General features: G+C 51.3%; 1 protein-coding gene across 1 annotated transcript in view; it reads left to right on the top strand.

Moving 5' to 3' along the window:
- Nucleotides 1-2,247, top strand: part of OTUD7A (OTU deubiquitinase 7A) — a 336,026-nt gene extending 333,779 nt beyond the window's left edge. The window contains exon 14 of the mRNA XM_081546684.1: nt 496-2,247. Within this exon, the coding sequence (XP_081402810.1) occupies nt 496-1,938 (1,443 nt within the window). The 3' untranslated portion in view covers nt 1,939-2,247. The remainder of the gene's footprint in view (nt 1-495) is intronic.
- The last annotated feature ends 11,099 nt before the right edge of the window (nt 2,248-13,346 follow it).

Genomic DNA, 13,346 nt, shown 5'->3' with positions numbered 1-13,346 from the left:
ATTGGTCCTCCTCAGACATCAGTTTAATTAGCCATAAAGTGGGGCCTGTAACTAATAGTTTTTAAGTTTCATAAAGAAGGCAAGGAGGGCAGTGCCCAGCACAGAGCCAGTAAGCACCCAGGACAAGTTGGCACTATTCAGAGTGCTTTTGTACTTCAGCCTTTACTCGTATCTAATCTTCACAGGGCACCCTGATGCAGGCCCTGATACCCTGTATGACACAAGTGACAGTTAGCGGCAGTCTGGTTCCAGAGTCCAGCTACCTGGACTACATCATGACGTGGCTGTGGGTATTCTTTTCTAGCGCCCACCAGGGCTGTGAAGGCAGCAACTCCAGATCAAGTATCAAGAGACTTGGGCTGGGACACAGCGCGGGCTTGGGACAGTGAGGCTGGATGGAGGCAACACCAAGGGGGCGAGGTCTGCCTCCATCGGCAGCAAGGGGAAGGCTGATCTCGAACCTCCTCCCTTTCCTGCCCTCCCTCTCCCCTGCAGGCCCCTCTGGCGCAGCCGGAGTCCCCGACGGCCTCCGCGGGGGAAGACGTGCAGTCCCTGGCCGACTCGCTGGACTCGGACCGAGACTCGGTGTGCAGCAACTCCAACAGCAATAATGGCAAGAACGGCAAGGACAAGGAGAAGGAGAAGCAGCGCAAGGACAAGGACAAGACCCGTGCGGACTCTGTGGCCAACAAGCTGGGCAGCTTCAGCAAGACACTGGGCATCAAGCTGAAGAAGAACATGGGTGGCCTGGGCGGCCTGGTGCACGGCAAGATGAGCCGCGCCAACTCCGCGAACGGCAAGCACGGCGACGCGGCCGAGCGCGGCAAGGAGAAGAAGGCCAAGGCGCGCAAGGGTAGCAAGGAGGAGTCGGGCGCCTCGGCCAGTACATCGCCCTCGGAGAAGACCACGCCGTCGCCCACGGACAAGGCGGCGGGCACGTCGCCGGCCGACAAGGGCGGCGGGCCCCGCGGCGACGCCTGGAAGTACAGCACAGACGTGAAGCTGAGCCTCAACATCCTGCGCGCCGCCATGCAGGGCGAGCGCAAGTTCATCTTCGCCGGCCTGCTGCTCACCAGCCACCGGCACCAGTTCCATGAGGAGATGATCGGTTACTACCTAACCAGCGCGCAGGAGCGCTTCAGCGCCGAGCAAGAGCAGCGGCGCCGCGACGCCGCCGCCGCCGCCGCCGCTGCCGCCGCCGCCTCCACGGCCAAGCGGCCGCAGCGCAGGCCAGAGGCCGAGGGCACGCCCGGCCCCGAGCGCGCCTCGCCAGGCCCGCCGGCCGGGCAGCCCACGCAGCTGGTGCTCAAGCTCAAGGAGCGCCCGAGCCCCGGGCCCACAACCGGCTCCCGGGCGGCGCGGGCGGCGGCAGGCGGCTCGGCTTCCCCAGGCCCCGGCGGCGGCGCGCGGCGCGCGGGCGCCAGCGGACCGGTCCCCGGCCGCAGCCCTCCGGCACCGGGGCGCCAGAGCGTCATTCACGTGCAGGCGGCGGGCGCGCGGGACGAGCCGTGCGTCCCAGCTGTGGGTGCACTGCGGCCGTGCGCCACGTACCCGCAGCAGAACCGCTCGCTGTCATCACAGAGCTACAGTCCGGCGCGCGCCGCCGCCTTGCGCACAGTCAACACGGTAGAGTCGCTGGCGCGCGCCGTCCCAGGAGCCCTGCCCGGGGCGGCGGGCGCGGCCGAGCCCAAGTCGCAGACCTACACCAACGGCTTCGGCGCGGCGCGCGACGGCCTGGAGTACGCCGACGCCGACGCGCCGGCCACGCGCTCGAACGGTGAGGGCAGCCGGGGCGGCCCCGGGGCGGGGCCCGCGCAGAAGCGCTGCCAGCGCGAGAACTGCGCGTTCTACGGGCGCGCCGAGACCGAGCACTACTGCTCGTACTGCTACCGCGAGGAGCTGCGGCGGCGGCGCGAGGCGCGCGCGGCCCGGCCCTGAGCGCACGGCCCGGCCCCGCCGCCGGGCTGTCCTCTCCAAGTTGTCGGTGTCTCCTCTGCGCCCTGGTCCACCGGGAGGCCGGCGATCCTCTGTCCGTGCTGTGTACGTGTTTGGTCAAACGTTCCTAATGGTGCCTGAACCTACACTGACGCCACTCAGGTAGTAGACGGATAGGAAACAAGTCATACTGTTGGAAGTGGGTGTGCTAGCTAGCATCTGCCTCGTACCTGTGGAAACTCAATAGCCATTGCAAGGATATTTTTGTTCCTCGATAAGAGAAATAAAGAAATTTGCAGCCCTTTGTTTTTAGAAGGGAGTGTTTTACATGCCTTTTTTTTTTTTTTTTTGGCTTTTTTCCCCCCTAACCCGGCGACTGACCTCTTCCATGTAGCGGTCACCTGCGTGCAATCATTGCCACCCAGGATTTCGAGGCGAACGCGCGGCCCTGGGACCGCGATGGCGGCTCTGCCTCGGGCTTCCACCTGCGCCCTTCCGGGGCCCCTGGAGGACAGGGCGCTCGGCCGCCCGCTGGCGCCCTGGTGGTCTCTCTGGCCCCTTAGGAATACGCGGCTCCATCTCATAAGCAAAACCTCCTCCCACAGCCCCCGGCTCGAGCGACACTCACACTGCCATCAAAGCCACGGGCGTCTGTAGGCTGGGCACGGGACAAGCTACCTCGCGGGGCGCGTGATGTGTAGCGGTCGCTCCCGGTGCGGGGCAGCTCAGGTGACAGGAGCTTTCCAAAGACACCATGGGGCCCGAGGGCAAGGTTCCGAACTCACGATTTGGAGTTGCCCATATATGAGCAAAGATGACAGCCTGTTCACATTTCTCCTTGGAAGACCCTTCCCCAGTGAACTGTCGCCGGAGGGGCCCCTCGGAAGTGACCATCGGTGCCCCAGGAGAGAGGCGAGGACTTGACCTTGCGGTCACTGTGTAACCCCCGACTAGGCCGCCCTGAAACGCGGCCTGCCCCTCTTTCCAGAGGGAAGGGACTGAGGGCCACCGGGAAGGAAGCCACCCCCACCTCCACCTCCACCTCCACCCGCATCTGTCTGGGGTCAGCCAGGCGGAGGCCTCCGCACGGTGGCTCCAGAACACGTTAGGGGCAGCCCCATCCCTTAGCGGTCCCTATATTGGTGCCTCCTTACATTTCTTGAGGAAAAAAAATGTGTCCTTAGCTACCCTGTTCTGAGCAGCAATATGCAGCGTCTTCCTTCCAAGATTACCTCTGGAGAATACCTTTCTTGGCCAAGGACACTGAGGCGTTAAACCTGCCTCTCTAAGGAAATATCTTGTTTCCAAGAAATACAGAAATGGTGGGTAAAATCCTCACTAGCAAAGAATCCTTTAAAACCTGTGAGAGCCTTAGAATAGCCTCTAATAATCCCAAGAAAGAGAGAAAGCGCCCCGCTTCGCTGGGGGTGTATCTAAAGAAAACACGGGAGGTAGACCATCTCTTCATTGGAGCCAGCTTCTCCTTCTCCAGAAAGGATGCTTTTCCCCGACATAAAGAGCAGCAAAAAAAAAAAAAAGGAGATTTTTTTTTACTTGTTTGAATTATTATAATAAACTAATTTGAATATCTCCTGTGAGTAATTCATTTTTGTTTTTAACGATCCACAGCAGGTGGAGTTTTCGGTCATTTATTCAAGTTTTACATAAGTGGTTCCTTAAAATTATTTATTAAATAGGACCTTAAATTTTTTGGAAGTTTTACTTTTCGTGCTAAACAATACTTTCAACGTGTGGTAATCACTAACATTCATGTCCCTCATATTACTGGGGTTTCTTTTGTTGAAAAAAAAAGCAGTTTTTAAAAAAATCTCTCATCAAGAGGGTTTGTGGCAGCTTTTTGAACTGATTCTTCACATCACGCTGACCATTTTGCCATCCAAAGCTGTGAGGTCACAGGAAATAAATACTGCTTCAAGTGTAGACGGCGGCTCCTCCCCTGCATCTCACAGAAGGTGGAACAGCCAGCTTGAAAAGTGTTTCCCGTGCATTCATAAACCAAACACATACGCACAAGTCAAAGCGGAAAGTAATCTCGTGTTTGTTTTTTAATTTTTTAACATGAAAACAGCCAACCAGAAATTTCCAAAACTGGCTATGCAAATATTTTATCTTTCTCATGCTCTCCGCAAGGTTAAAGAAAACAAAAACAGAAAAAAAAAAAAAGGCAAACCAAGATTTGAAACAGTCTATTTGTAATACCAGGGGAAGAACCAGGCAGTGTAATTTCTACCTATTATCAAAAACCAGTGATCTGTTCTAGCTCCTCGAATTTCAGTCACCTCTACCCCACCCCCATCTGACATATGTGCCATAAATAAGAGCCTGAGATCCAATCCCAACCCTAGCCCCCAGGCTCCTCCTCTCCCCCCAGAGTAGATGGCCAGTGTCTCTCCATGTGGTCACTAGCCACTCCATGTGCAGAGCACCTGTGGGTGTCACTCCCTGGTGGGGGACACGATGCCCTTGGTCAGCATTGTTTACAAACAGCCATTTCCTCTTTTGAGAGATCTGAATCTATCCTTCCTCTAAACAGTGTTAAAAACAGAGAGCCCACTGTTGCTTTAAATGTGCTGGTCCAGCCCCTCCATGTTCACAAGAGCTCTACCCCTCATCCCTGGCCAGACATCTCTTAGACCAAATGAATTCATCAGGCTGCACGAGAACCATTAGAAACAGCTGTGCTTTTCACATGTGGGTCAAGAGATCCCTTAATGTCCTTCTGTGACCTGGGGGCCCTTGGTGGAGTGGGGGGGGAAGAAGTGGGTTGGGGAACTAGAGAAAAGGAAGACAGCTAGTCTAGATTCTAGAAAGGCCATGAGCCCCACCAAGGCACAGGTCCTGGATGCAGACAGTCCCACCTGTGAGCTGTCTTCCCCTCCAACCTGGTCTGGCCAAACTTCCCTTTCTGGGAATGTGACAGCAAAATTCCAGAAGGAACCCCAGATACTTCTAAACCCCAGTGGAGGTTATTTCAGTCATTTGCTTCACACTTTCCGCATCTGCCTGACCTGGGTATATGCTTTTTTAAAACTAATATATTGTGAAAGGAAGGCGTTTTTAAGTGTATTCTGTTTTTAGATTTTATGCTATGTTGATATTTTACAAGCCAAGTTTAAACTGTACTATAGAAATTATTTTTATATTATTTTCAGAATATGCCACAGAGCAATATTTTGCACCCTTATATTGTCACAGGGTTGTCCCCTTGTAGGGCTAAATTTAGGTTGGGTGGGGCTCTGTTGTGGGCTCTAGGGGATGAAACACTTTCTGCTATTTGTTCAAATCTGATATGAAAGTGGAACTGTCTGAATGTCTGTTCCTTTCTCCATGGAAAGCTCGATTCATTTCCCGTTCCTAGATTTTGGTACCGCACCTTTCCTCTTAAATGAATACTTTCTATTCACTAAGTTACCGTGGACCTTTTTCTTACCTATCACCATCCAGTGGCTCCAGTGGTGTTCTGAAAAGTTGGGATGTATTACTTTACAAACTTCATGTTTTCCAAGGTGATTTGATGTGTTAATTCTGGTAGCATACCGTCAGGAATTTAGTGACTCAAGATAGAGGGGCACACCTTGGGGTGTGAAATGTTCCTGGTAGTACCCATGGTCTCTGAGGCGGGGGCGTGGCTACATGACCCTCACCCCCTTGCTTAGCAACCACGAGCTTATTTTGCAGACTATTTTGCAGAAATAAACTTAACTGATCAAAATACATTTCACGTTAGTTAAGAAAAAAAGGGCTGTACCCATCAGTGGTGGGAAATATGTGTGAGGTTAAAAAAAAAAAAAATGGCTTTGCCCAACCATGTGTTTTATTCTCTGTGTCTTTCATGTGTACAAGAGATGTGGAGTAACACACATTTGGGAGGGTTTCTTTCTTTAGGATATGAGTCAGTTTTCCTCCTTGTGGTGTGGACTTTACAAATTAAGTTCCTCGAGTGCTTTTTTTCTTTTTCTTTTTTCCAATGCTTCTAATAAATAGGAAGAGAACATGTGTCATGGCTGAGCAGGCCCTGCCTCATCAGACCTTGGCTGCTGTGACATTGCCTCCATCCACAGTCTGATTCCGCTGTCACCTGAGCGCAGGCATGTTCGGGAAAGGGCCCTGCAGAGACACCAGGGAACAGGTGCCCCCTTCGAAAAAGCCTTAAAGCGGTGGCTTTCTGGAGACCTCCAGGCCACACCTTGCACTTCAGTCCTAACTGTAAACTCTCTTTGCTGCTGGAACTGGCTGCTTTGAGGGGGGGCTCCAGGGTGATGAAGGGCACGCAGCTTCATTCTTGTTTCAGTCACGTCCCCCCAGTCCACTCTCCATGGGGGTCCTGGTTCCCTGGAGCATGATTCTAATGATGGGTCTGCTGACAAGGGGGTGAGTCTAGGGTTCTTCATCCCAGGCACCCCCCAGTTGGGAAAAGTTTCATGATTGTTCTGAGCAATGTGCAAAACTGGCTGTTCACAGTTATGCAGGTGGCTTTGTTCCCCCCAAACCAGGGCTTCTTCTTCACTCCATGCCCCCCAGCAGAGAATAGAGTGGGGGCTGCCCTGTATGGACCCTCGGGAATAAATGTGTGTGTAGTTTGTGCAGTGGTAAGATGCCAAGGTCCCACCCCAGCTGACTTGGTACATACATTACCCAAGGAATAGCACAGAAACCAGAATCTCTAAACAAGGCTAACAATATTACTATTTCTGTTTATTTTCCAAAATAATTTGCTAAAATTTTCAGTTTTGCTACTTGATGCTTGCAAAAACAAAGTTCTATTAACCCTAATTAGTGGACACAAAGTGCCCATTGCTTATCCTTTTTCATTCTTTCAAGAAAACATCTCAAGAGTACACACAGACATTAACATACACTCAGTTCTCTAACATAGGGTAGGGGTTACCACTACTTTTTTAAATGTAGATTGAATATGCTCAAGACAAAAGTAGTCCATTTATTTTAAAGAGGATAAATTAGTGGAGCCATTTCCTTGAGAACGTCTATGATAGCACAGACACTGAAAGGTGACTTTAAATGAAGGGACAACCAGGTCCTTACAAAGACCACTCCCACCCATGTATTTCTCCAACCTCTGCCCCAATGACCCAAGCCTGCCTCAGGGCCTTTGCACATGCCCTTCTGCCTGGCATGTCCTTCGCTGACACCCATCCTCAGCCACATGTCTCACCCTTCACTACCTGCCAGTCTTTGCACCAGTGTCACCTCTCAAGGAGGCCTCCCCTGACTCCTTTATTTAATAAGCCAACACATCCCACCCTCCTGCCGCCTGTTTATTGCCACTTGAAGGCTGCATGTGAATTATCCATTCATTCATTCATGGTATGCCTCCCTCCAGCTCCATAGCATGTACGCTCCATGTGGGCAGGAATTTTTTGTATGTTTTGCTCACTGCTGTACCCCTGGCACCTACAACAGCACCTGATATGTATTCAGTGCTAGAGAAATACTTGTTGAAAAAAAGAAAATGAAATCAATCACTTGACAGCTTTTAAGAACCCTACAAGTATCAGTTTCAGCCTTTATCAAATAGAGATTCTATTCTTGCCCCTAAATGGGGAGAATTTTAGCTGATAAGGCAGCCTGTGGTTCATGAAGACCAGATGCGGCAGTGAGCACCAGACCTGATGGTGGCAAGTATGCCATGTGAAAACGCCTACCCCAGTGGCCCTCCCTTACAGAGAAGGGACTTTGCTGTTTACAGAGGACCCTTTGGGATAGGCTGAAGTGGGGACAGTTTCCTTTAGGGCAGCTCTCATGATCATGCCCCCTCCATGAGGTCATCGTGGGCCTGGACCATTCTGGAGAGGCCCTTGTAATCGGTCCTTAGGATGCCGTGCCTTCAGTGTCTCCAGGGAGACAGGCCTTCCTTCCTTCCTAGAGCAAACTCGGAGGCAGCAGATGACTCAGCCAGGAAAGGGAGGCAGCCCGACCACTAGCAGGACTCATTTTCACGTAACCAAAAGCAGGCCTGCAGAGGAAGGAGATGAAGGAGACTGTACTGACAAAGTTGGGGGCCCCCTCGGTCATGGGTATGTCTGTGATGCAAGGGGCAGAGCCCAGCCATTGTAGAGCCAAGCAATGCAAAATCCTTGGGCCCAGCTCCCTCCCAGGTGGCCTCGCCCGCAGGTCGGGGAGGGACGATCCCCCTTCCACACTATCTGTCCTCTGCTGGCTGATCTTCCCAAATACCTGACCTTGGTGTTTACTTCTAGGTCCTTTGGCCAAATGTGTTTTCCTCTAAGAGTTGTTGGCGAAATACTGTTACAAGCTTCTTATAGGACACTTGTCCTACTGTGGCCTGGTTAAAAAGCCTTTTTCCTTCTCTTCTTCCCCTTCTGTGGTTTTGATGTCATTTTTCTGGGTGCCATACTTTAGGGTCCCTCATTTTGGGGGGTAAGAGCTCCCTCGTAGCACTTGCTCAGCAGCTGCCCAGCAGACGGTGAGTGGGCCCACACAAGTGCGTCCCTCTGCTTGAATTGCCAAATAAACAAGCTTCCTCTCACTGCTGCCCTGATAGATGGGGCAGGATGAGGGGGTGGTCCTGCCAGTCCTCAGAGAGGGCAAGCTTTCCAGGGCTGCCCCCTCAGACCTCACAAATTTGCCTCCAAGGCAGGAGAGCCCTGCAGCCCATCCAGTTTTTCCCACCTACCTGGAATGGAATCCAAACACCTGCCTTGGAGCGATGATTTGGCAGGTGGGAGTGGGGCAGCTTGTCCCATTAACTTGTGACCAAAACTAGAGCACGGTTGGAGATGGGCCGTGGCCCAGAGTCCACGAGGCAAACATCACCTCCCAGAGCCAGTCATCATTCAACATCCTGAGCAAGCTCCGGGCCCTCCACCAGCCACGGAGCCCTTACAACCACAAGGGTCTTCTCTGGGTCTACACTCAGAGCCTGAACCCCGCTCACCCTCAGCTTTGACCAGTGGTCTCATTTTAACTGATGGGTGTTAATGTGTAATTGCTTGGTTCCTTCCCATATGTACTGGCAAGTGAATGTAGTTTCTCTGTTTCTTTCCCTTCGTTTGTTCTTTTACAGGTTCATTTGACTGATTTGGGGATGAGATACATTACTTTGTTTCCCCAGTTTTCTTATTACCAAGGACGAAAGAAAACACTGAGGCAGAAAGGGGTCAGAAACCTTGTTACCTTGACCAAGTCATCCTGGGCCCCTTTCTACCTGCAAGTGTTCCTTCCGATTCAATGCAAATATTCTTTTCCATCTTGGTCCATCCTTGGAGAAGCAACCCATTGTAAGAGCTTGTCTTTGGTGGTTGGGTTGTTACTTTGTAAAGTATTAAAGCACTAAACCAATTTTTGCAATATGTAGTAAATCTTGCTTTCATTTTGGAAAACTTCCAGTAATGACTACTACTGCACTTTTTATAGAAGAACTGTATTTCATTTCTTTCTTTTATGAAAGATTATTTCAAGTAACAATAGCTCTGTAATCTGTGTGATATGGCTTCTCCATTACTTGACACGGAGAGAAGCTTTGATGCCTACTCAATAAAATTAACATGTTTGTAAAGCACTGGCTGGTCCAATTATTTACCCACTCCTGTGTCCCTAGTAATACATCATCTAAGAAAAGTTTTTGGCTCAGATGAAGAGGATTCTAACAGGCATCCATACTCATCCAAATTTAAGAGTTCTTCCAATCAGAAGAGTTGTAAAACCAGCAGTTTTATTATGTGAGACAAAAGTTTCTGTCAATGGTCAGGACGCTTTCTGTCAGAAAACAATAGAACTTCCCTTAATGTGTGTTTGCCAGACATCAGCAAGAGGGCAACTGGGAGGGCAAGAGAATGAGAGGATTTTATGGTGGGGTTTTATTTGTGCATGTTTTTCTGTTCAGGAGAGGCATGTGTCTGTAAAAGAAAGTAAATGGGCTTCCCAGAGGCTCAGATGAGGTCCAGGGCTGCAGGCCTATCCCAGGCAGGAGATGGGCCCCCGGCACAATCAAAGCCATGTGCCTCTGGTTGCTGAAGTGGGGGCAGTGGTGGTGGCCACTGTGTACTGTGCTCTGAATCAGGCACGTTCTAGGCTTCATCAGATTCTATCCAGGCAACAACCCTGTGAATTAGATGTCAAAATCCCCAATTTCCCTAAGAAGTGAAATTTGGCGAGGTAAGTGGTGAAACCAAGATTCCAGCTTCAATTTGCCTGATGGAAGAACCCAAGCTCCAAGCTGCAGAGCCTCCCAGGAGCATCTCCCAGCCTGTCCAGTGGGTGGACTTGACCTACAACTCTTCTCACTTGGGAAGTGTGGGTGGCATGTTTGGGGAAGGAGAGGAAAGATGCTTGGCTGGCCTGTAAGATGTGTTGTGGTCCTGGGGTCAGCATCCTGCCAGGGCTCCACCTTCCATTTCTGGCTCAGACTTTCTTCTCAACTAGAAAGTGGGAGACTGCGCTTAGTTCTTGTAGGACAGGTGGAAAATCCCAGACAAAAGGCACACTCCTCCACCAGCAGCTTCAAGAGGTACTTAAAAGGCTGTACAGGTGGCAGGAGCCCTGCACAGCAAGAAAGAAAGCCTGGCCCCTAAATTTCAATGACCTTGAGAAAGGCATCTCACCTTCCCAGGTCCTCATTTTCTATAAAATTTCAGTATATTCTGTAAAATGAAGGACCTGAGGGAAGATTCTAAGTCCCCAGCAAGTCATGAAATATGTGTATCATTTAGGAAAATAGAAGTCATATTAGTTATTTTTACAGAGAGAATATGAGGACTTGGTTGAAAAGGGATCAGAAGACTAAAAAACACAAAAAGGGCCCGTGGAGGTCACACAGAGAGAGTGCAGCTCATCACAGGGCTGGGGGCAAAGCCCAGGGGCCAGGTGGTTACAAGCTACAAGTATGAGAGGTGGGGGTGCCCAGGGCGGAACACAGGCCTCTGAGAAGGGGGAGATGGTGTCTCTGAGAGGGACACAGTTCGGCAGGACTTTCTGTGTGGGGGAAATATAACTAGAACAAACTGCAGCTGGCAAGTGGTGAACTATTGCCGGGACAATGCTAAGAGATACTGGAAGCAAAAGAAAAGAGGAAGTCCTCTGTGTGTGTGCACATTCATAGGCACATGTGCATGTATGCATGTGTGTGTGCGTGTATGTGCCTATACACGTATTTTCTGTATACACACGTGTGCACAGACACCAAGAAAGGGGGAAAATGAGACGACACCTCCACCAAGCCTTGTGTCTGTCATGGGTCAGGGCCCCTGGTTGGCGCTCCTGACTTCCTCCTTCCAGGATCAGTCCTATTTCCTTTGCCCTCAGCCAAAACCTCAGCTTGTTGGAATCTTTCATTTCTAATGAAATAACCCAAACTTTCATTCCAGAAAGGTCTAAATCTTCACAGCCCCCTGTCAGACGCTGTAGTTGACCACTAACTTTTATTGGGGGACATGGATATAATAAAACGCACCCCCAAGAGTCCCCTAAATGTCACATGTCACAGATCAACCTTCATGTGTAGCAGCAGCTCTGTTTTTCCTTGATAATGAGGGTTCATCACCAGCCAAACAGTAGCTCCCTTCTCTGAGTTGAGGCAGTGGCCTGAGAAGCCACCGTGGCCAGGTCTCAGCCTCCAGTGCAGTGACACCACCTCATGGCCCCTGGGGGAGCCCCCTTCCTCCCTGGAAATAGGGACCTACAACCCCTAGGGCTCAGGATGGGGGGTGGGGAAGCACAGTTCTTGGTTACAAGACAAAATGGTGACAAGAGCCACTCCCACTCCCAGATCATATGTGTTGGCCAAGCGACAAACCCCACCACATGGCCATCACTGATTCAAATCATCAGGTCCATTCTGATCTGAGCTCCTGCCTTTCAGGGAGGTGAATCCATGCTGGCACCATCTCTCAACCTCCTGTAGGCCATTCCAGGCTCCATGGGGCCCGCTGCTGCTGGGTCAGCTAGACACGCAGTGAGTGAAGCCCCTGTGCATGATCCCATCACCATAAAGCTGAACTTCGTCTCCAAAAGCAGAACTGTGTGGAGCTCCATCATGGTAAGTGAGGCATCCTTTGAACCCATGAATGGTAGTTTCTGGCAGAAGCACTGCAGGCAGGGAAGGCACATCTGAATCCACACATGTCTTCCAGTGAGAGAAATGGCCTTCCTTCCACAATGAGAAGGGTCCAGCGCCCTCAGCCAGCCGCATCTGACTGGCCACCCCAGGGAGGGAGCCAACACAGAGTCTCTGCGCTGGTCCCACTGCCACAGGTCTCTCAAGCTCAGCAGGAGTGGCCTCCAGGCTGGCCTTGAGAGGGGGGAATCATGTAGTTTCGTTCACCCCTAGCTTCCTTCCCTACAGACAGGTCCCTCTGTACTGGGGCCCATTAAACAAACATCAGGATGCCTGGAGAGAGGGTTGAATACTATCACAGGGCCTGCTCTCTCATTCACTCGATTCCTGAGAGCCTCCTCTGCACTGGGTACTTTTAATGAGCATAAACATGGGACACAGTATTTCCATGGTCTAGGAGAGCTGTCCACAGGCATCTTCCTTTGTCACCACATTCACCACACCTCCTTGTCACCAACCTCTGACTCCTGTCCTTTCCAAGTTCCTGACTGTTCAGTCAACTATTCACCCCTGCCCATAAATCAAGGTGGATCAGGATTCCTTGGTGAGGTGAAGTGAAGGGTTAGTCAGCTCAGTAGTGTTTCTGACTCTTTGTGACCGCATGGATTGTGACCCCATAGCCCACCAGGTTCCTCTGATCATGGAATTCTCCAGGAAAGAATACTGGAGTGGGTTGCCATTCCCTTCTCCAGGGGATCTTCCTGACCCAGGGATCCAACCCGGGTCTCCTGCATGGCAGGCAGATTCTTTACCATCTGAGCCACCAGAGAAGCCTTGATTCCTTGAGAGTGGTGCTAATGATGTTTGGGGCCAGATTTTTCTTTCTTTGTAGAGACTGGTCCTGTGTGCATTGAAAGATGTGCAGCAAGCTCCCGGCTGACCTCTACTCACTAGATGCCAGTAGGTCCCTCCACCCAGGTGTAACAACCAAAAATGTCTCTAGACATTGCCAAATAGCCCCAAGGTGGTAGGAGAAAGGAAAGAATCACTGGTGTAGGTGAATTCTTCTGGCTGTCTTTCAGATAGGAAAAATAGTAACCATTTGTTCTGCTCCAGCTCTGTCCACTGGCATGACTTCCCTTCCCCATCAGCTTTCAGGGACACTTGAGAGTGGGGGTGGGGAGTAATGCTTCACCGCCCACCCTCAAGCTGGAGCCCCCACATCACAGAGAACCATCTGAAAGCAAGTCTCCTCGGCCATCTATCTGGTCAGTGGGAACTCCCCAGGACCTGTGAGTTGAGGGAGAGGAGGCCACAAGCAAGAGGACACGTTGAAGGGTCTGAGCCACCTCTTCAC

The sequence above is a fragment of the Giraffa tippelskirchi genome, chromosome 12, assembly GCF_054371585.1.
Source record: "Giraffa tippelskirchi isolate mGirTip1 chromosome 12, T2T-mGirTip1v1.2.pri, whole genome shotgun sequence".
Classification (NCBI taxonomy): Eukaryota; Metazoa; Chordata; class Mammalia; order Artiodactyla; family Giraffidae; genus Giraffa; species Giraffa tippelskirchi.
Note: the sequence above shows the minus strand (reverse complement) of the source record. Positions and strands in the feature narration are given on the sequence as shown.